The 22,684-nt window shown below is 40.2% G+C and overlaps 1 protein-coding gene across 5 annotated transcripts in view; it reads right to left on the bottom strand.

Annotated features, from left to right (window-relative positions):
* ZNF423 (zinc finger protein 423) overlaps positions 1 to 22,684 on the bottom strand; it is a 234,895-nt gene that overhangs the window by 68,334 nt on the left and 143,877 nt on the right. For 4 of the 5 annotated variants that reach the window (XM_017816098.1, XM_017816097.1, XM_017816099.1 and 1 more), the window contains one exon: positions 19,386 to 19,470. The exons of the other annotated variant lie outside the window; for it this stretch is intronic. In XM_017816098.1, the coding sequence (XP_017671587.1) occupies positions 19,386 to 19,470 (85 nt within the window). The remainder of the gene's footprint in view (positions 1 to 19,385; positions 19,471 to 22,684) is intronic. 5 annotated transcript variants of the gene reach the window in all.

Consider the following 22,684-nt stretch of genomic DNA (forward strand, 5'->3'; position numbering starts at 1 on the left):
CCAGCATGGACCTACAGATCCAGACAAAATCCAAGAGGATGGCTATGCAGGCACAGCCTTTGGCCATCCCCTGCCAGTTGAGAGCTCCTGGGTGCAAGGGGAACCCCTCCCCTTTTCTGCAGTGCTCCTGCCTCGGGCCCTGCACTGCCCAGGGGCCGGAGGAGCCACCACCACCATCAGGCTGGTGGGGAGAAGCCCAGAAAAATCCTGAAATTGTTGAGATCACTGCCAAGTGTCCTGTTTGCTGCTGGCAGGGCTCCCATTACACCCCAGCCTCCCCAGGATCTGGATGGTAAAATGGAAAGACAGTGGCAGTAAAACAAAAAACACCCAACAACAAGGAGGAAAGAAGTACCAGATTAATAATTTTTTGAAGCATCCCAAACTCCCTCAGAGACCTGAAAGGAGCCACAGATGCTTTTGTTCTTCATGCCTGTTTATTTTTATGCCAGAGGTTCATACTACATTTTCTATTGGAAGGATATGATATTAAAAAGGGAAAATACTTCCATTACAGCATACCTTTGCCCAAGATTTTGTTACTGCCTGACAGACAGAAACCAGACAAAGAAATAAAACAAAAGGAAAGGGGGAGGTAATGTTAAGCTTTCCATTTATTTAAAAACATATATTACTTTAAGATTCTGCTTTACTTTATGCTAAGGAAACTAACTCAAGACCTGATCAGAGTATCACTTTTCAAATGCCTAAATCCCTGTAAAGGTTTAGTGTCTGGCTGTGTGCATTTTGCTCAGTATTAACATGTTCAATGGAGTACTTTGATTTTTTTTTTTTTTTTATCTAGACGCCAGAAGCTGGTGAATATATGCTTCATAGCTTCAGATAAACCTTTTGTTCTTCTGGGGCTGATCAGCTGGTGCTGCAGCGAGAGGGAGAGGAGGAAGGAAATTCACAGGGGCTCCACGGTTTCAAAAAGTCAAATTACCTCTGAGCCATGGCATTGCTGATAATTTAAATGAAAAAATATATATACAGGCTGCACCACACAACATCTCTACTGTTAGGACTTTTAATGAAGCCCCAGTTGTGATGACACTGAAGCAGGGAACGCTACGGTGGGATAATTACTTGGCTCCCTCGCAGCTGAGTTTCACAGATGCATTATTAACGGCACATTCCATGCCATAACGAGCACCGAATGTAGGTGGGATTCGCAAGCCCCGGCATCCGCCATTAGCAGGTTGGCGCAAACACAAATGAGTGTTTTCACAAAAGCATGCAAAGGTTGTGAAATTCCAATGAATTCTTTCACTGGAAAAAAGAGTTCAAGCTGCCATGACCGGATATGTCACCTCCCACGGCACGCCGCGCGCCCGGCGAGGCACCATGGGAAATTACAGAATCAGAATGCATTGATTTTTCTGTAGAAAATACAGGCAGCAGCCCTGATGAAGAATTAAGGAGGAAATGTAATAACCTAATTCTCCTCCAACATCCTCACATACACCCTTTCCAGCCCGGGCACCTGGCTCCTGCATCCAGACAATTGCCAGGTGAAAGACACAGATAAAAATTCACTTTCCCTTGGCAAATTTTCCCTTGGTGGTGGGACACTGGGCTGGGTGCAACACTAGCTGCTTACACCAGGGCTGGACTTGGCCCACTTTGTCTGAATGTCATCAGCTTCAGGACACATTTCCAAGAAATGCTTGTTTTATGCTACCACATGTTTTATGTTATTCTCCATGGCATTCATCTCCTAAACTTTCCTTAGCTACAAACCCTTAACAGGTTTTCTCTATAGAATACTATTTACAATATAAGAAATTATTAATAATTCTTCTTCAAACTATACTGCATATGGCTTGAAAACTCTGGAGAACACAGAAAGGATTTTCCCTCTCCTTCACACCACACACATAGAAAATTCGACATTAACATCTTCCTTTATTACGGGGCAAGCTGGCCCAGCACTGCACCTACCTTCCTTCCTGGCCTGTTCAGTGGCACACAATTCAGCCGTTCCCCACTGCTGCACAGTAGTGCTTATTTCCCTGTTTGCTGGGAAAGTTTGAACTAAACGCAGTTACAAAATTAATGGCAGCCCTGCTTTGCCTTTTTTTTTTTAAAAAAAAAAGCTTCTCTTTCAAGGTGACCCTTTTCTTATTGTGTCACCCCAAGTGTTGCTGCTTGCATACTGAACCAACACTCTCCCAGTAATTAACACCAGCACTTAATGAAGTCCAGCTGCTGTGATGGCAAACTGAAGGGATGCCAACCTTTTTAAGCTAGTACTTGGGCTACTCCAGTTACAGCTGCTTTAAAACCACAGTAGTCAACTTCTCTTTGCCTACTTCTCAGAGATAATTCTTACCAAATAAGACAAGTGTTCAAGATTAAGCACTTAATAACAAAGCTTATCTCTGAACTAATATTTCAAGCTGGAAATGATATAAAGGGTTGGATCAACTTAAATGAACACTGCAAAATTAATAAAAATCCCAAGAAGCAAATGAAAACCTAAAATGAAGATTTGCATTGTTAAATACATAAACCTTTAAAGACCCTAGAAGTGCAGTGCCAAGGGAAAATTGGAGACAGATTCTTCAGCAATATCTGTTCCTCTGAACTCGTTTCCTGATCCACTACGAGAGTCACTAACAGCCAATGCTTTATTAAAATAATACTCTCTGCCAATTGTTTCATTACATGCAGGGGTATGGTAGGGATACTAGGTGAGTGCTTTTGGAGACTGTCTGAAAATGTTTGTGTTATAACTCATACCATGTGAATTTTCAAAAGAACTCCTTCCACAGTTTTGCTTTACACGTGCTTTCTTGCTCTGCTCCTTAATCTACCTCTCTTAAAATACTACTTTTCCATGCAGAAGTACCAATAACATTGTCCAGTTTAAGTGGGTAATTTCTAAACTCCTCTCCATTGCCAAAAAAAGGCAATTCAAAATTGCAAAAGATGCCCTCTTTGTCTTTCAGACCCGCAGATATTGCATCCCTCGTTTCTGCTTTACATACCACGGAGTGCTCCCACTTCAGTTGAAGAGCCATCTGATTTGGGTTGCAGAGAGATCTGTGAGCTGAGCTGAGCTTTCCCAGGGAGAGGAGCCCCAGCCTGCTGCTGGAGCTGGGGGAGGAAGTAGGGAGGGCCAAGCAGGTGAGGCTCAGACAATGAAGGGCAGAACCCTGGCAGATGTACTTAGTTTTCAAATTACTAAGAGAGATAATGGCTTTTGCTGTGATCAACACTAAGAGGCATTTTGAAATGCAAGTGGGAAGGGAACTGACTGATTTACTTTCATTTTAACTAATTTACACATAGGAAACATGTATCAATTTACAAATATATTCAGCACCAAAAAATCAACACTTCTCCCAAGCAGGGGTTAATCCAAGGCTCAAGCCCTGCAGTCAGTCCAATTTTTCCACCAGAGACCTAACATTGCGGGATCGGTATTAAAAGTACATCCTCGATTATCCTGGATGTCCATGCCCCTGAGAATATAACTTAAAAACAAAATCATTAGCTTACACAATAAAAGTCCTTGAAAAATAAAGAAATTCTTGTGTACAGAGCAATGCTGACTTCCAAGCACAAATTCCTTTGTTTTCCTTAATGCTAGCTTTGGACCCCACCAATGACTCAAAAGGAGCTGCACTGAACTAATTGCATAACCTGGCAGCACTCAACAGTGTGTCCACGTTGCACAGGCAGGAAGGTAGCAAAGGCTAAAAGCCAAGAAGCCAACTTCGGTGTAATTTACAGAAAACACTGCACATATTACACCATCTATTTTTCTTATTGTAAGTTTGATACTAAATTATCCAGGCTTGCATAGGGAAAGCCAATGTTTAATTCTCCAAAAGCTGTTGTGGGTAGGCTCTACAAGGGCAAGCCATGGGAACAGGACGTGGTGGTTTCGCATGGCACGGCACAAGGCTCACAAACCTCTCGCGTGCACTGGCCTCTATGTAAGAGTCAACCATGGAAAACAGTCTGTTTACAACAAAAGGCATCTGGTAACCATGATTATTCCTGCTTTAAAACTGAGCATTTCAGATTTCTTAGCTCCCTCTTTTGTTCAGTTTTAGTTCTCATGCTTGCTGTTTTCTGCTCTGCTCTTTCTTCGTGCACGTTACAGCTCAGCATGACAAAAATCTCCATAGTTAATCACACCAATCATTTTTAAACAGGTGAGTGTTACTAGTTTCGTCAAGAAAGGTGGTTCATAGGTACATTTTAAATTCATTTTTCAAATCATTCCACAAGGCAGCTACCCTGTTTCCTCTGCAATGATAAAGCTCACAACTTGCTAGCTTGGAAACTCAAGGGAATTGTCTACTTGAAAGTAGAGCCAGAACTGCTAAATATGGATTCATATCTAGATATTGAAACCATCCTGCTTCCCAAACGTTGGCTGTTCATGCAGTCTTTACTCAGACGTCACGTTCCTCTAACATGTTGGTGGTGCTCAAATGCACACAGATAGCAGGGTCTGCATCCATAAAATTAAAGGTATTTTCTCTTCTGTCCTGGAGCTGCTTTTTAAAGTAACTGTGTGCCAGCACTCTGGGGTTAAGTAAAGTATGTACAATAAGTTCTGAAGAAAAAAAATAAATCCTTCATTATGAAGCTGGTAGGAACTGAAGTTCCTTATAGAATACTACCCTGTGTTCAAAATTTTAAAAGGTAAGGCCATAGACAACTGAAAATTAAGTTTCTTCTATATATTCATGAACAGAAGAATAGACAATTTAAGATTATGTATGGAAAGCAGAATCTGTAGACCTTTCAGTATTGCTGATTTTATGATTTCAGCACCCTCAGACACCACTATATCTGTGTAGGTGCAGTTACCCTTGTGTAACACAGTGTACATGCTCTACAGGCATGGGAGTAACTTTATGAATTACTGTATGACAGATGTGGCTCAGCCAGGATCAAACAATAAACATGCCACAGGCATTACTTCAGAGATGTCACTGTCCCACATCGGTTTTTAAGAACAAGATTCAGGATTCTGGCATCTTGAACTTTAAACCTGCTCCTAAAACGGGCATATTTTGCTCAGACAAGACATTACTTTATTGTAAAACTAAGGTATGGAATAAAGTTTTTCTTATGCAATGAAGTGGAAAAGCATGTTTCCACAGTCTTTAGAGTGTTAGCTCTCATGTTCTTCAGTAAGTTACCCTCTGGATTGCCACAAGTCCAGTGCCTCCCTGTTAGCTGAGCTGAACACAGACAAACCCAAAAGGGATGTTGTTGCTAACCCCAGACCTCCTCTCCACGAGCATGGCAAGGGCTGGCACTGTTTCTCGTGTTCACTTTCCAGACAGGGAAATACTAATTGTCTTTTAAAAATCTCTATAGTATTTTGTCAATATTTTTTTATTACAGCAGAGCATGTATAAATATTTTATTGTAAACCAAGGGCCTAAAATAAACAGTTTAGTAAATAGTTATTACATTACAAGGAAAAACATCTGTGGAAACTGTTTTCCATGTAATTATTCTTGCTATTTTACATTAGCTCTCAATGTGAATTTCTTTGGCTCTAATGTTTCACTTGTTCTAAATCTTCCTCCTTGTTGCTATTATTAAAATCTTAAAAAGGTGCCAAATCTTAAATGAAGAAAAAAAAAAAAAAAAGATTCGCTAGAAATTATTCATATCACAGTGAGCCTCTACTAAACCTGGCAGGGGTGCAATATTTTCGGTGAAATTAACATAAAATATACAACTGCAAATTATCCAGGAAATAGCTGTGTTCTTTACAGTGCGCATTTACATTTGGTAAAAAATGTTCTACTTATCTGTCTAGCGCAAAGCTCCAATCGCTTCCAAAGGCAGTTTTAAAGGGATAGCGATAGCTCTGCACAGGGAGCACGGTCCTTACAGCAGCTGTAACAAATAGCTGGGGGGAAAAGTGACCTTCGATAATTACTGGAGGTAACAGTCAGCACTGGACATTCCTTGTTGTGAATACTAACAATCTAATTTTAGATATAGTTCCCTTTTGGTACGCTGGATGCATTTCCTTTCTTAGGCCTAAGTTCTTTCTACTAAACACAAGAAAAACTGTAATACTATGTAAAATGCAAATTTTGCTGTAAATATTTTATAAAATTGTTGCATACATCCCAAAAGCTATAGGTCTTAATTGAGAGCAGGCTATTTTTCCAGTCAATATATGGAAATGGAAAATGCTAATTCATGTTTTTCTACTTATGAAAAACCCTAGAGAATGGCAAAACCACAAATGCACTCACTTTAATATTATAAATATAATTTGGCTCCCTCTTTGCAGTCCCTGATGTCCTGGCTTTTATCTCCCAATGGCTGCAGAGGAAGAATCAGAGAATCGCTTTTACATCCCCTGCGCAGGAAGTCCCCCCCTGTGTGCTGCCAGCTTGGCAAAAGAGCAACAGCCTGAGCTCACAAACACGGCAAACAGGAACTGAAACAAGAAATTCCAGTGCTCTTACACAGGAAACAAGCCCCACACGACAGCAAACCTGCTCAGGATAAGCAGTGTGCACACTCAGCCCCGCTGGTCAGAGCGGCCACTGCCATGGGCCAGCTGGGTGGAGGAGCAGGGCTGTCCCCACACTGTCCCCCAGCCCCATGGCTCTGCCTTGCATTTATTTCTCTCCCTTCAGAGCAGCCAGTGGCTTGGACAATAAAGCCTGGAAACAATCTCTCACAAGTTGTACTGAATATGACTAAAAGTCATTTAGCCTGCTCCAGCGTACGATTACTTGCGCTTGCCTTTTTCCATCCACTTTTCATTTCCTTGTCAAGGAAAAGACTGGGTTTTGCTTCTTCTAGAAATCATTAGGCTGTTAAAACTCTCCAAAGGTCACTGATGCTGGCTTTGAAGAGTGAAAATTATATTATTCCCCATTAGACTTTTAATCTCATGATTAGAGCTAAAGTTAACATGGCTGTTTCATTTTCTACCAGGCAAGAGTAAACTCATTTTTTCTTTCTCTACCAGAATACTTAATGGCATCCTATCTTGATGAGCAACATCTCATAGTTAAACAGTGCAAACAATGGAAATGCAAAACACTTTGAAGAGGGGTTTTGAATTTTTAAATGCTATTGATTAACCGTGAAAAGTCTTACAACATGCAGCACAGCAAAATCCACCCATGGAAATCCCACATGAGTCAAAGTCCCTGCTCTTGGCTGGCAAGACTGCAGTCCTTGCTGGCACAGCAGAGGGACAAGGCAGGGGAGGATCCATTTCTTCTCAGTTTGAGCTCTTACTCCTATGTTCCCTAAAACTTACCCCTACAAATGTTTCTGAACCCAGTAATGTGAATGAGTGTGAGTGGGACCCAACAGGCCAGTAAGAGCTACTTGCCTGAGTGAAAACCACCCCATTAGGCTCCTTATGGATGTTTAGATTTGTGAAAACCTTGTAGAAGAGTCTGTGAAGCAAGAATTTACAGGTGCACGCCAGTTTCAAAACCCGCTGTACAGCATTCACTATTACAGGCAGACACAGGAAAAAAAATTCAATTTTCTTCATTCAAGACAGACTCTGATAACCAGCTAGTAAAACTCAGACTATAATTTCTTATTCAGTGTTCCACATGAGATGCATTTTGCTGAATTTAACATGTTTTGCTGTTAATGGATTTCACAGTGTGTTGCCATTTTTATACAGCTGTCCAAATAAAATGTTTTGTACAATGATGTGCTTTTACTGTATTGCTAGCTTGCAAATGGCAGCCACTTCCCCAGTTTAAGCCTTACAAAAATGGGAGAGCTCTTTGACTAGGCCTTTGACTAGACTCTTTGACTAAAATACATATTTTGGGTCTCTAGAGTTCTTTTCCTAGTAAGTCATGTTAAAACAAGAACAAAGATACAAGATATATATAATAACACATTGTACGTTTCTGGTCTAATAGTATTTCCACTGGAAGGAAAAATCAAACCTCAATCAACTGATAATAATAAAGGAGTATCGAGTCATAGTTCTAGAGGTAACAGAGCCACACCTTTGTGTTAGCTGAAATCAGGCCTCATAGCCTGCATGACAAATGTCTCTTCTTTAAAATTGCAGACTGATGTTTAGATTGCATGCACTAGTAGTGCAAAAAACACAAACCACTCAGTAGTTAAAGTTTCCAGGCAATGTCTGTGCTGAGCTCCAGAACTGCTAACCTTCACCATCTTTCACTGCTTGGAAGTGGAGCATTTACAAGCAACTGCACATTTCCCTATCAAAACAGGCTGATCAAAAAATACAAAGTTTTCCCCACATCAACTCTACATGGACTCTTGGACACCCAAAGTTGATGACTTATGGACAGAAATCTCCCACAATCAAATGGTATGATGGTACCTGGACATCAGATGCCTTGACAGTGGATATTAACACTGCTTACATGCTTACAAGGAAAAAAAATCCATAAAAGTTTCAAGGAAAACATTAAAAGAACCTATCTTTCCTTTGAATAATGCTTTAATAACATATTTAACTTTTCCAATACCTCAAGTATTTTTGTAGTGTTGGATTTCTGTAGTAAAATTGTCCATCTAGATTTTCAAATAGAATTTAAAGCAAAGTAAGTAAATAAATCTCATTATTTAAATTCCTCATTCCTTGAAAGTTCATCATTCAGGTTTAATAAAAACATTGTTGATTTCATTTTTGGGTACCATGAAATTAGTCTTCAAAGGAAATTCTTTCCATTGATGTTCTTTAAGTGAAGACATAGCTACTACCAGTTTTAAAAGATTTTACAGGTGAAAGAAAAGTTGCTTTGCTTTCCTTTTTTCACCCCAAATCCACTTTTCTTTTTTTTAAACACTGAATTGAAAGCTGATCTATCCTTTTTTTTTTCTTCTTTTTTTTTTTTATTAGAAAAAGGAGGATAAAAAGAGAATTTCTTAACTAGAAAGTAAACAAGGAGAAAATGTCACTGGAATACTTCTTTCCCTTCGACTTTAGCTATCTATATCCGGCCCAGCTTGAATCAGTTACTGTTCATTGCATGAGGTTTCATCATTTAACTTTTGTTGCCAATATTTATTCCAGGATATAACTCACAGTCATGGGGTTTAAGAAATATTTCTCCATACCCCGATAATACGTGATATCTGATGCTTGCAAAACATAACAGCAGAGGACACGCCAGCGGTGCTAGTTGATGTTGATCCTTTAAAACACCCAAACTCTATTTGGAGCAAAACCTAAAACCTATGGATCTGCCTAGCCTGAATCGTGCTAAAAAGCTTCCCAGTGAATATAGAACAGGATAAAGTCATCATAAGATCTAAACACTTCACAGTTACACATACAATGTTCAAAAGACTCGGTCATTTTTAAGGCCCTTGACTGGCCACCAGATGATGAATGATGTACAGCTGAAGGTAGGATTAAATCCCAAGTAGGCTATGAATGACTAAAGTGGGATGTAAACATGTCAACAGTGTGCTATGCACTTCCTACCTGGTACCATTTTTTGTAGTCTTCTCTATCAATTCAGGAGGTGCAAAAGAAGGAAACACTGGACCAAACTGGCTTTGGCCTAATTCTACAGGAAGCAAAAAGGCTCAGCTCCTCCCCAAAGGGTCAGCACTTCATTCACCCCATCTGTCCCTGGATTTGTGCCAGCAGGACAAAACACAAAATACAAAGCAGAGATTGTCCCCCTGTACTGGGCACTGGTGAGGCCACAACTCGAGTTGTGCACCCAGTTCTGGGCCACTCACGACAAAAAAGGCATCGAGGTGCTGGAGCAAGTCCAGAGAAGGGAACGGAGCTGCTAAAGGATCTAGAGAGTAAATCCTATCAAGAGCGGCTGAGGGAGCTGAGGGTGTTCAGCCTGGAGAAAAGGAGGCTCAGAGGAGACCTTATCACTCTCTACAATCCTGAAGGAGGTTGTAGCCAGGTGAGGGTCAGCTTCTTTTCCCAGGCAACAAACGAAAAGAGGAACTGGCCTTAAGCTGTGCCAGGGGAAGTTTAGGCTGGACATCAGGAAGAAGTTTTTCACTGAAAGGGTTGTCAGGCATTGGAAGGGGCTGCCCAGGGAGGTGGTGGAATCACCATATCTGGAAGTGTTCAAGAAACAACTGGATGTTGCACTCAGTGCTCCAGTCTAGTTGACAAGATGGTGTTCAGTCAAAGGCTGGACTCGACGATCTTGGAGGTCTTTTCCAAATGATTCTGTGAAATAGGTGAAAAAGATGACTATGGAATTACAGTGAGGTGTTTTGGCTTGCTGTGGAGCTCCGTCTTCTGAAGACCGTGTTATTCATACCCATGATTTCTTTGAGTTTTTCAGTTGTGGCAGGACAAAATTTTTTCATTTATAAAATCATGATCTGCTAGTTCTTTTGACATCACTGCAGGGAAATCTGACAGGGACAGCCTGAAGTCTTCTTCCTCAAGTTTACTATGTAATCACATGGTAGTTATTGGCTGTCACAAGAATTTAATTTTTTAATTTTTTAACTAAAGAAATGTAATTTTTAAAATCCCACACAGTGATTCTGCCAAGTCAAAATATTCAATTAAAACCCTTCTGATTTTTGAAAAGGCCCAAAGCTGTCAAAATTACTAATAAATTGAACAAAAAGAAGTCTGTGACAAAACCTTGCTATACAAAGAAGCAGCACATCTGGCACAAAGTACAGAGACCAATTGTGCAAAGGCTTTATGTGTGCCAGAAGCCTGGAAACACAGAAAAAAAAAGGTAAAAGCCTTATAGTTTACAAGGGCTTCCTTCATGGGGATCACTGTAAGGAACCTCAGGATAGAAAAGTTTTCCTCCACAAAAGAAAAAAAAAAAAAGGTGCCAGTACCCCAAACAGACAGAGCATCCAGGGAGGCTTGTATTTGATTTGACTTACTTGTCAGCTATGACAAAACAGAAGTAATTTTTAAGGGTCATGTCAGTTGGTAACCTCTTGTTCTAGGAGACCAGATTAAATCTTCCCCAAGGTTAAGGATGCTGTTGAGTTTGAACTATAATTAAAGGCAATGGGCCAACTGTCTCACTTTGAAGTCAACCAAGTAACAGGAGGTACAAATCTGGACCTTTAACATACGAATAAACCCCTTTTCTCTGATAACTAGACCCAGGGTACAGCATATGCACACCAGTACCCTTACTGATTCAAAATCAGAGGGTTGTTCCATAATCAAAAGAAGAGAAATAAACATTTTAGGTCCAGTGCTGAAAAGTGCTGAGTATTGAACCAGATATTCAGAAAGAATGAAATCCAGAGTTTTATCAGTAGAAAAGGAATTTAGCTACAGATTACTGATATTATATACATTCTTTTCTCATTTTCCTATGGCTGGAAACAGTCTGGAACCTTGTCTAGGTTTCCCCAAAGAGGTAAAAAGAGTATTTCATAACTCTGCCTAAGCTAATTGCTAGCTAACCCAGTACAGGTTTTTCCAGCTTCACTAAACATTCATTCCTTTGTTCCTTATTCACTTCTCATGTATCATCTGTCTTTCAAAAAAAACACACAAAGCTTTCTGTCAGTCAAGAAAGGTAGTACTGGTACCTGATGTTTCCAAACATTCATTTGGCAAATAAAGAAGAAATGGGCATAAAAGCTACTTTATCCAGATAAAACTGTTATCTGTTAATATCCTGTAAAGAAACCATCAACACCTAGATTTTATGGACATAACTGATACAGACATTAGTCCCACATGAGGAGAAGGACAATGTTCTGAAAACGTTACTTATATGAAGTCTGAAGACTACACCTAGAAATGGTAGTGGGTGTTTTCCCCCCTCCACTCCCAAGATATATTCTGGCGATTTTTCCTTAAAAGTAGGACACAGAGGGGTGCTGACCTCTCCACCAGAAAGCAGAGTCATTTTGCCATCTGCAGGGAAAACCCAAGCCCCATATGGTGAGGACCTGCTTTCTTTTCAATATTCAAGATTAGCAAAGATTGGCTAAGAAATTTGTTTGTAAACTTAGAAATATAAGGCCCCACACATATCAAATATCTGAGAATAAGGCAGAAAGCATCTCTGCAGACTTTTATACACAAATATACAACAGTTTTCAAGGTTCATTAATAAAATGAAGACCAAGTTACATATTCAGAAAAATTACTTCTACACAGGGCTAAGTTTACTGAAAAATAGCATTTTTTTGCTACACTGATGTTGAAAGAGTGGGGTTAGATTGAGGTGCTTGCTAAAGATAACTTTGAAGAAGTATCACACTTAGAACTCAGACTGATTGCAGAAAAGGTGTTTTATCAACTGCTCCCTTTATGAATAAATATGAAACTAGCAGGAAAATGTTTAAACAGGTGTAATCATCGCTGCATATGAAAATTGAGTTTGGCGGCTGTAAGGAATCTTAACACGGTTAAGAAAGAATGAAAGCAATGTAAAACTGTGATCACAGCCGATTATGTATGTATCATGCAAAACAGGAATGTTGTCATAGCAGCTATAAAAATGTCAGTGAAAACTGAACTACTATTACCAGGTTGTAAATGAAATGAAAAATGCAAAAGGAATATGTGAATGAATACATTGAGGGGGGATGTTATTTCTTTCCTGATAGATAAACAAGCAAAAATAAATAAATTCTCATGAAATGGAGTAATTCGTGTGAACAAATATGCATAGATAACAATTGCAGGAGGCCACATATGCACAGTACAACTGGATAAAATTATTAAGATTTTGGATAAGTAATTTTCCAGCCTTAGAAAGGAAGGAACAGTAAAAATGTAATGTTTTGAAACCAGTTTCAGAGTAAGAAACCAATTAAGTAATAGCTTATATTAAGGGCCAATGTTGTTTTATACTAAAGGGAGTTGCTTCTGTCTGTTAGCAATGGCAACTTGGCTTTCAGGACAATTACACTGGTAAAAAGTGTGACTTGTAAAACGAAACACTTCTAGCCTTAAATACATTATACTAATTACAACATTTAATTAGTTGCACAAGTGGTTAATGCTAAAAGTAATGAACACAAAAATACCAAACCAGGGCTTAGAGTTGGACAAAACACCAGGAGGACCTTATTGACACGAGCAGATCCCTCTGCCCAAGAGCCCGAGCCAGCAGCGACCTCCACCTGGGCAAAGTCTCCTGCAGCAGCACCAACAGGGCTCCAGCCATCCCACAGCACTTTCACTCCCTGGGATTAAGGCTCTCATGGGCATGTGGAGACATCATGTATGTTCTTCATCTCTTAAGGTAAGTACACTTTGCTTTTTAAAAAACAAAATTAGTCTTTGACAATAGGCAGACACTGTAAAATGAAAGTCTAGTACACATTCTTTATTAAAGCAAGTCCACGTAGAACTGGATACTGAAGCAAGCTCTGAGTAAATATATGAAGGCTGTACCTTCATTTCTGCACTAAAAGAGCAATTATTTGGAATATGCTTTACAAACATCGAAGTTAAAAAAACATTTCTGAGTTTCTAATGTGTCCGTAATTAATTCACACATTCAGCTGTTGAGTTCAGAAATATGTTCCTGTTGATAATTTGCAAGTAATGCTTCAAAAACAATCTGGCACATTTTTATTTGCCTTAATGCCTGAAAGCTATTACCAAGAAAGTGCTTTACAATGTCATCATCATTGCTATGATGTACACGCTTTAACAGCAGTGCTTAGACCTGAAGAGTTCCCCTCAAGAACTGAACAGTTTTGTCTCGGGACACAAAGTCACGACAGTATGTTACCAAACAGAATCACAGAACCATTCAGATCAGAAAAGACCTCCGAGATCATTGAGTCCAACCTTTGACTGATCACCTTGTCAACTAGACTGCACCACTAAGTGCCACATACAGTCATTTCTAGAACACAAATAGCACCCTTAAACTTTAAATCAGTTGGAATTCAAGTATTGTGTGAAACAAAACGTGCAGGAAAAGAATAGGAATTTCACAAGAATTAAAGATGCCCTTCTTCCAATATTGACAACATTTATTTCACATAAAATAAAACACGTTTTATTATAAGAGAGATTCTGAAAAGTGTTAACTGTCCTCAACTCAATGAGAAAGAGGAACAAAGTGCTTCACCAGATCAGGCCTGAGTATCAGAAGTGCTTCCCATCCTCATCAGAGATACCCAGGGCTAGTCTCTTTACATGTATAAAAGTCATTTCTGCAAAAATGATGCTTACCTACATCCTTGTCACACAGTCACGCACTCAGAATCTACTGTGACAGGGGGAGATTCAAGACCATCCAAAATGAGTCTGAATTTTTATTCGTATAATATATAAATTAGCAATTTTGTTAAGACTGGAATTTTTGAAAACTATGAAACATAAATCAAAAGAAAAAATTGTTTGCTTCAATTTTTAAACAGAAGAGGAAAACATAACTGGGAATATATGAATTTATGCTTGATTTTGAATACTATCTCAACCCCTTCACCCCTGTGCTGGTTTCATCTTAGTGACTGAGTTTGGTATCAACTGCTAATTCTTCCAAACATAAAATCAACCTTCTAAATTGCTGCTTTTTAGAAAATAATTTCTATAGTTATTAATTCAGTTTGGCCTCTTATGAGCACCCAACTGAATTCATTATTTTTAAATATTACGTTATTTTAAAATGTTAACAAAATAACAAACCTATAGGTGGTCATTTTTTTGTTTAGAACACTGGTATGCATTTGAAAGAAATGTAACTGTGGATGGATGTTTCCCCTCCTCTTTGTGTTTAAGTCTGGCAGAGTGTTTCCAGAACTTGAAACATGATCTCCAAGGGCAGGAAAGGTAATTAAGATCCTTGGGAGTCCTGCGCTACATACAATGTATGATATGCCATGGCTTAGGGCAGTACTCCGAAAACTCTCCCCGTTCCTCCAAACACAGTGCTTAACTTGCTTGCCCCCATCCCATCAAGCAGGGGGGTATTTGTCCAGGCTGCAGTTCGAGAACCAGGCCATGGAACAACCTCACTGCGACTTCTGGAAGCTTTCCCTTCAGCACTCCCTTTCGTCCCCAGTGGCTCTCAAAGCACAGACAGGGCCTCATGCTTCACATCGCACACACTGCAGCACATCCAGCCTGACCCCTCCCTCCCTCGCTGCTCACCAATGCTCACACGTGAATCTGGACTGGGAGCACTGGCAATTGCACAGGTAAGGACAGGAGCAGCACCAGGGCAGAGCTCTGCTGAGCTCCGAGGACTCAGACAGCCCCCCCACGACCCTATTAACGTTTGCACTCCTTCGGAGCCAGAAAGAATGTTAGAGCAATCCCAGTGTTAGAGCACAAACCAGGAATCATCATTTTCCCTGTTCCAGCACTAACTGAGCCCCAGTTGAGTTTCCTGTGCGTGTTTACCAGGAAAGAATGGGAGAATGAAGGGTTGGGACAGTTGCTCATCTTCTTTGAATGGAAAACATCCCCCATCTAATAGAGATAAAGAGAAGTACTGCTATGGCCACTTCCTTATCCAAACAGCTCCAGCAGGGATCCAAATGTGCTTCCCCCTGATCCTGGGTGAACTGACCCACTTGGAGAACAAGTCTGTGGAATTTTGTGCACCCTGAAAAATATTAATTAGGGCACTCAGCCTGGCTGTGGGAATAGCATAGCTGTAAAAACCCAACAGGAAAACCCTGGGCGTAATCCTTATGTCCCTGTGCAGGGCTCTGAGCGGGTTTCCCTTGGCAGTGCACGATGGGAGCAGCCACTGCTCATTTGCCATGGGGACTCAGCGGTGACCCCGTGATGGAGGCTGAAGTTCCATGGCTCCCCCAGCCACTGGGGAGAGGCTGCACTGACAGATTTCCACACTTCTGGCTGCTGCCATGGCTGCTCAGTGCCCCCCGTAGAGCCCACGGCCGCGAACGCCCATCCTCCCCTGCATCTAATAGAGACGGCACATCAGAGGCAGTGGTAGGTGGGGAGATGAGGGGGAGAAGCTTTAAACATTGCCAGGTCAGCGCAACAGGAGGTAAGCAAGTACAGAGGCTGCAAGAACTACTGAAAGTTTTTGATATAGTCCCAGGTGGACTCCCCAATGCCTGTAAATGTTTCAAAGGGGGATCCCCTTTCTGTGGGCATGGAAATGTTTCAAAGGAGCCCCAATCGGTGCAATGTTTCAAAGACCACTGCTCTCTAAAAATTCCAACCAGAACAGCCCCCCTTCCACCAGCTGAAAAGCTTCCTAAACAGATTCCTTCCTGGCTAACCCCAGCTGAGGAGGTCTGTTCTGCTGCACAGAGCCCTTCTACTGGCCCCAGTGAAACAAACATCTCCCGTTTCCCTTCTCTGGGGATGTATCCAGCCTGCTCCTTCCCTGGGGACCCCATGCAGGACCCAATGTGCCTCTGTGTTAGTGCACAGGATATGAAGGGCTAGAGTGCAGAAGGGTAATTTTTCAAAGCGGTGTGTGGGAGTAGCACTGGAAATTCCCTGCATATGCTTTGAAAAAAATAAACCCCCCTATCTCCATGAATTATGAACAGGGCCTCTGACTCCAGGCTGAGGAGCTGAGAGGTTGAAGAGAGAAGCACAGCCAACTCAACTGGAAGCAGTTTTTAAGACTGTGATGTCAGAAATAATTGAATTCTTTAATCATATTATGGACACTCATACTTAACAGGTATAGCTGCTACAGAGCAGGGATTCCTTTGTTGACAGTCACTTGAGCAGAATAAAACTGTAAGCAAGTGCTTAGGATATCTCAACTATTGATTTTGTGTTTCTCAAAGTATGAGAAGAAAGTGCTGCTGAGAGGACTTGGATTATCAAAGCCAAGGGATTTTTTTTACCTAAAAATTACATGTCAAGGCTAACTTCATTGTCTTGGCTCACCTCAAATTCAAAAGAGAGATAAAAATCTCTCCCTGGAAATGCTTATCCTAGTCAAACTCTTATCTTAGATTGGTATCAATCATTCATTTTCCCCAGACAGCATCTCAATGACTATATTAAACCAGACACCTTAACTTCAGACAGATACAAGTTCATTGAGATAAGGCCAGCCCTAAGCTCCTGAGGACACACAGCCTGAGAGCAAGCTCCACCTGTCCCCCAAACCCCTGCATGTTCACCCTGCGACCTCAGTGTCCACCCAGCACTAACAAATCCTCCTCTGTAGATCTTATATTGACGATGACTAAAATCCCTGTGAAACAGACCTGGGCTGCAGAAACAGCTCCACTGGCTTCTGTTTCTCATTGCCCATCTGGCTAGACTTGATCTAACACAGAGAAGGGAAACTCTTGCACCCCTTATAAGTGAGAAACCAGCCTGAGCAGTAAAAGGAGGGATGTCTCTCCTGAGGCCTGAACGAGGGAACAAGGCTCTCGGACTGTGATCAAATGGCACAGGAGCAAGCCCAAGAGGCAGTCCAACACTCTCCTTACTATTACTGACTCAGAACTACGCAAACTAACACCAAAAATCTGCACAGCATTTATTACTGGAGAAATGGTGACATTTACCCTCTTCTTTTCCCTTCAGTATTCCCCAGTAAAGAACAAATACCAACAAATACAAGTGAGCAAATTCACTGGCAACACCTTTTCAGAAGCACTTGCATGTCCTGAAGGAGAGGGGGCCCAAGTGCCTTGTAAACCAAGATGCCCAGAGTGGGAGGAATCTTGGCTATTTCAGGTTTCTATACTGCTCTCTTTCCTAAACTGCACTATTAAAAGAAGTGACAACCTGAACTTAATGAACATTCTCAGACTGTACCTCAGCAAAGTAACATGAAGACATGACACCAAAAGGAATAATCACACATTTTCTTACCACGTCCTGGTATTTACAATGTCCTAGGTGTAGAGAACCGGGCCCATATGCACCTTTGTATTTTTATAGAGTTCTTCCAAATATGTATAATAACTTATGTACAGCTTCAAGGAAACAATGTTCCTTGAAACAGTTTTCATGAACAGCAGCACCACATTTTTCTCAGCCTTCTACTCCTGTTGTTTTCCAATAGTACTAACAGTGAACCTTGTAAGGTCATGTAGATCATTCTGTATGATTCCAGACAGCACTCATTTGAGGACCTACATATATAAACTACACGCATCAGTTAGTGGAAAATGAAAAAATTATATCTTTCCAAAAGGAAAAATTATTCCCCTCTTGAATCAAGTAGAACCTTAACTCAGCGTTTCAAGACCTTTGTATTTAAAAATCATTTGTTAGGTACTGGATCACAAATTAAGTTGAAACAAGTGCTAAGCTTGCCTAAGGACTTCTTTCTTAAAAAAAAATCTAGGGGGGAGCTACATGAAATCACTACGGTCCAATTAATAAGGAACTCACTCTTCAAGCTTGCAAACAAGAGATTACATTAGCACCTGCTACAAAAGCAAACATTTTTAGATATCTTCATCTTAACCTGCTTGACATTAACTTAAAACTCCTGCCTGGGTCTTGGATGAAAATTATTGTGACTGACATGCATACTTTTCATTTGGGGGTTAGGGTTTGAAGACTGTCAGTCCACATTTCTCTCTCTTTCTGTTATTTATGCATAATCCATTTCAAAGCTAATAGGAGTTACAACTTGAATTGATGGGAGAATAATTTCCTAAATGTAAAATTGCTGAAGGAAAGCCATTAGGCTTATGGGAGATAAATTCTGCACATGAAGGTATGAGACACACAGAGAGCACCTGAAGAGTCTCACCCAACATATGCCTACAGAGGCATGTGTAAATAACTCCTTGTGGTCTATGCATCAAAATAAACTGACCTCTTGAGCCAACAAATATATTTATAACATCTGTACAGACAGGAAAAAACCTTTCTTTCTGTTCATCAGAAAAGCAATCATACAGCTGCAGCAGAAATACAACCCATCAGATCACAATAACGCTTTTACCTGCAACAGGACTGTAGTAGAAGGCAGAAAGCACTGAATTTTAAAACACTTGTATGTCTGAAAAGTTGAACTTCCTGAAGTCCAGAATTGTTGGAAAAAGAAAAAAACCCCACTGAAATAACTCTCTAAATGTTTTGTTTTGACAATGTTCTGCAGGAATTCACCACACTTAGCTGGGAAAATGCTAGCAGTTACATCTATTCAATGTCATGACATACAAAATTGAAACATAATTGCTCCTAAGTGGTTGACAACTGGCAAGTACTTTTTACACAGATAGAGAGAAATTTATGCTATCAAATGGAAGATACTGTCAAAAGTTTGATTTTAATATAAATGAAAATGCTACATGAGGACTCAAAAGGATAAGGAAAAAAAACTCAGCAGTAACACTTTTACAACCACATATTTAAAAAGCTTTGAAGTGAAGAATCATTACATCAAAATCATTTTCCTTGAAAAATAAAAAAATAAATTACAGCATGAATATTAACAAGTTATTCGAATAGTGAATTTCAAAGAGTAGCAAAAAATAAGCAGCCAATGAGTGGCCTAGTGTAAAGAATGTCTTACCAATCATATGGTTAGCGACATGGATTTGTATCTCTCTCTCATTCTCAAAGGTCATCTGGCACTTGATGCATTGATAGGTCTTTTTCTGTTTAATAACCAAAAAGAGATTAGAGAAAACTGCACTGTAGCATAAGGCAAGTGTGATCATGAATACAGCATGTTACATGCTTCAAATTTCCTCCACTGAGGTCTGTTTTGCTTATATATCCCCAGGTCAGGCTTTTCTGGGACCATAAACACAATCTCTAATTAACAACCTGCTTTAGGAAAAAATTTAATTTCAACTTAAAAAATTTCAAATTACAGTACTTGAAAATCTGACTGAGTACTTGAGCCATAATGAGATTGCTTCTGTCATTTAACCCATTGCAGTAAAATTCCCACAGAGCGAAATAAAAGACAGAAAAATAACTGTTTTCAGAATAAGATCAACTTTCTCAAAAAATTCCACCTTTCATTAAACTCAAAACACAGTAGGTAAAGCACCTACAGTTACATGGGGAAGTGAACAAAAAAAAATGCATTTTTTATTGGTCTCCCATCAGAAATCCTGGAAAAACTGCATTACCACAAAAGAAGTGTTTCCTAGCACAATCTGTTTATATTTTCTCCATCTTGAAGTCATACCAGGGAGGCCTAGCTGCAGAAGTCAGGAGACAGTGTGAAGAAGCAATTACATGAACCATTTATTCAAACAGGGAAAATGGGGTTTGCACTCAGATTGACAGTGGTACGTGTACTTCTGCAACATGACAGTAAAAAATCCATGAAACCATTTGCAGAAATTAAAATGCATGTTGACAAGTTAGACATCCAAGTCAGAAAAAAAAAAAAAAAACAAACCCACAAAACCCATGAAGGCTAAGCTTTTGTACACTTGCAAAAACTCTTATTTCCCAAAGCAGGAGTACGGTGCTTTGGTCTAATGTACAGCTCATTTACTGCATGGGAATATGCTATCTAAATAGACATCTTATGATGTGTAGTTTAGAAAAATTGGTCCTTTTGTGCCTCCTCCTTTCTGGAGAATAATTCCTACTGCAACACTTGCCACTAGGCAGGAGCAGGAGCCTGCAGTTCATAACCTTATAGGCAGTTCATAACCTTATGGCTCGAGCTGATGGCAGCAGAACACACGTGACATCTCAGCACACTGGCCACAAGCTCAGTCAGCTGAGCCATGGATGAGAACCCCAAGCCAACAGCACCGAGAAACCCAACTCAGTAAGCAACACCCTCTGAACTTTTTTGAAGGAAAACATTTTGTGGGTATTTTTGGTGTACTTTTAGATGCACATGACTTTTTCATACAGCCTCCACCCCACACCCACGTATAGAATCCCATTTTTAGGACAGCAGTAATAAGTCAGAAGTTTTGAGTTAGACAGAGGAGTTGCTGTCACCCCCTCTGCGCATGGGATCCAATTTCCTCGAGAACCTGCTGAGGAGAGAACAAATTAGGTGCTGCCAAGAGCTTCTTAACTACTTCCCGTGTCATCAATGGCAACAAGTTAGCCTGCTGGAGGTTAATGAACATGCTGTAATACCATAATAACAAATGCACCAGTCTATGGATGTTATGTGTATTCCATGAATTCTGTATGCAGTGTGTGTTTGCACATAGGCAGGGCTTTCTAGGCTAAAATAACAATGGGTGATTAACATGATAATAGGCAGAAGGCTATACTCCATTGGCCAAAAGCTGACACAGCCAACCACATAAAAGGAAATAGTTTGGATTGGCTAGTTATCCCTAGGCAGCTCAAGAAAGTATCCTCCTGGAGTCCATTCGGAAATCAAGGCTGTTAATGGAAAAGCAGCTGGATTTCTGCAGCACTCTTTCTGGGGAATCTATTCTGGCAGACAAGCACAGCACACATACGTACACATGACCTCTCAAACACACTGGCATACACATGCTGAGGGCTCCTAACATTAAAAACAAAACACAAAAACCCTTGGAAGAGAAAAATGGGATTGGGCAGTGACTGATTCATGTGGTCACATTTAAAACTTGAAACCTTCCTCTTTTTTAAAACTTCAAAGCTAAGTTTTGTGCCTTGTCCAACGCTTATCTCCTTATGAGGGTTCCCTAAGTAACTAGCTAAAGAGGACAATATTTCAGCCTGACTATTTCAAACCTTTAAAGTTATATTAAACACAGACAAATGAATCATTTTTTTAATTGATTCGGTGCTTCTGAAAGCTACTTACTAACAGATCTGGAGACAGCATGTCTTTGTTTATCCACAGACATGTGGATAAACAGTGCAAACTCCTCCACAGCATTTCACAAACTTATAAAACACCCTGCTTGGCATGACCACCCCTCAAAGAAGATGGCAGATTTCAGGCTTCCTCTGAGTATGTTACCTTCAGCCTCAACTGAGACCCATGTATGTAAAAGAGCATCTCAACCAAGGTGAAGCCTCTGGTGACAGGGCAGCCCACTTGATATGGAGTGAGGTTAATAAACAGCCTCATACAGGTCTCAAAATAACTACAGCCAGATTAGCACCCAAATGTACACGCAAGAGGAGGAAGAGCTGATTTTTTGGCTCATTAATAACTGTCTTTAAAAGAATGTCACAAAACATACTTTTATCAGTAAATGGGAAGCATTAGTTTAAATACAAGGCTGTATTAGTTGTGGTACCAAATATGGTCTTCTACTACCATTTTTCCGCTTTGTGAACATTATCAATGTATCAGTTATCCTTTCCTAAAGTTTTATCTTCACAAGCCGTGACAAAAAGATGCCCAGACTGAGGAGTGTGGTGATGGCATCTAGATGACAGAAGAGACCAAATGAGCAGGCCTTCAGCTGAGAGCTCAACCCCTATTAAATCAAGATATTTAATTCTAGTCTTGGCACAAAATCGTAGTAATAACAACAGAGGGTTCTGTTTTCTTTTCTGAAGTATCTATTGTTCTCCTGGGTTTTCCAGACTATCCTCCTTTAAATCTGGAAATGGTTTCCTGTTCTACAAAGAAAATATTCCTCCGTTCAAGTGGATTTACAAGGGAAGAGAAGGGGTGTGGGGGAGAACAAAGAGAAGGAATTGAGTTCAAGAAAGTGTGCAGGAGAAAAGGAACTGAGTAAAGGAACACAATAGGGTTCATTCTTCCAACTTTCTACACTGCCTCCTTTGCCTCTTCAGTCCAAATAACCTAGGTGGGCTAAAAATAGCAACACCATTCAAGATGAAAACTTAACTGAAGTCTAAGCATTTGTTATTGTCAACATTAAACAAGCACTGTTCATGATACCTGTGGTACAAAATAAGGATAAATCTGTA

The sequence above is a fragment of the Lepidothrix coronata genome, unplaced genomic scaffold, assembly GCF_001604755.1.
Source record: "Lepidothrix coronata isolate B3197 unplaced genomic scaffold, Lepidothrix_coronata-1.0 Scaffold54, whole genome shotgun sequence".
Classification (NCBI taxonomy): Eukaryota; Metazoa; Chordata; class Aves; order Passeriformes; family Pipridae; genus Lepidothrix; species Lepidothrix coronata.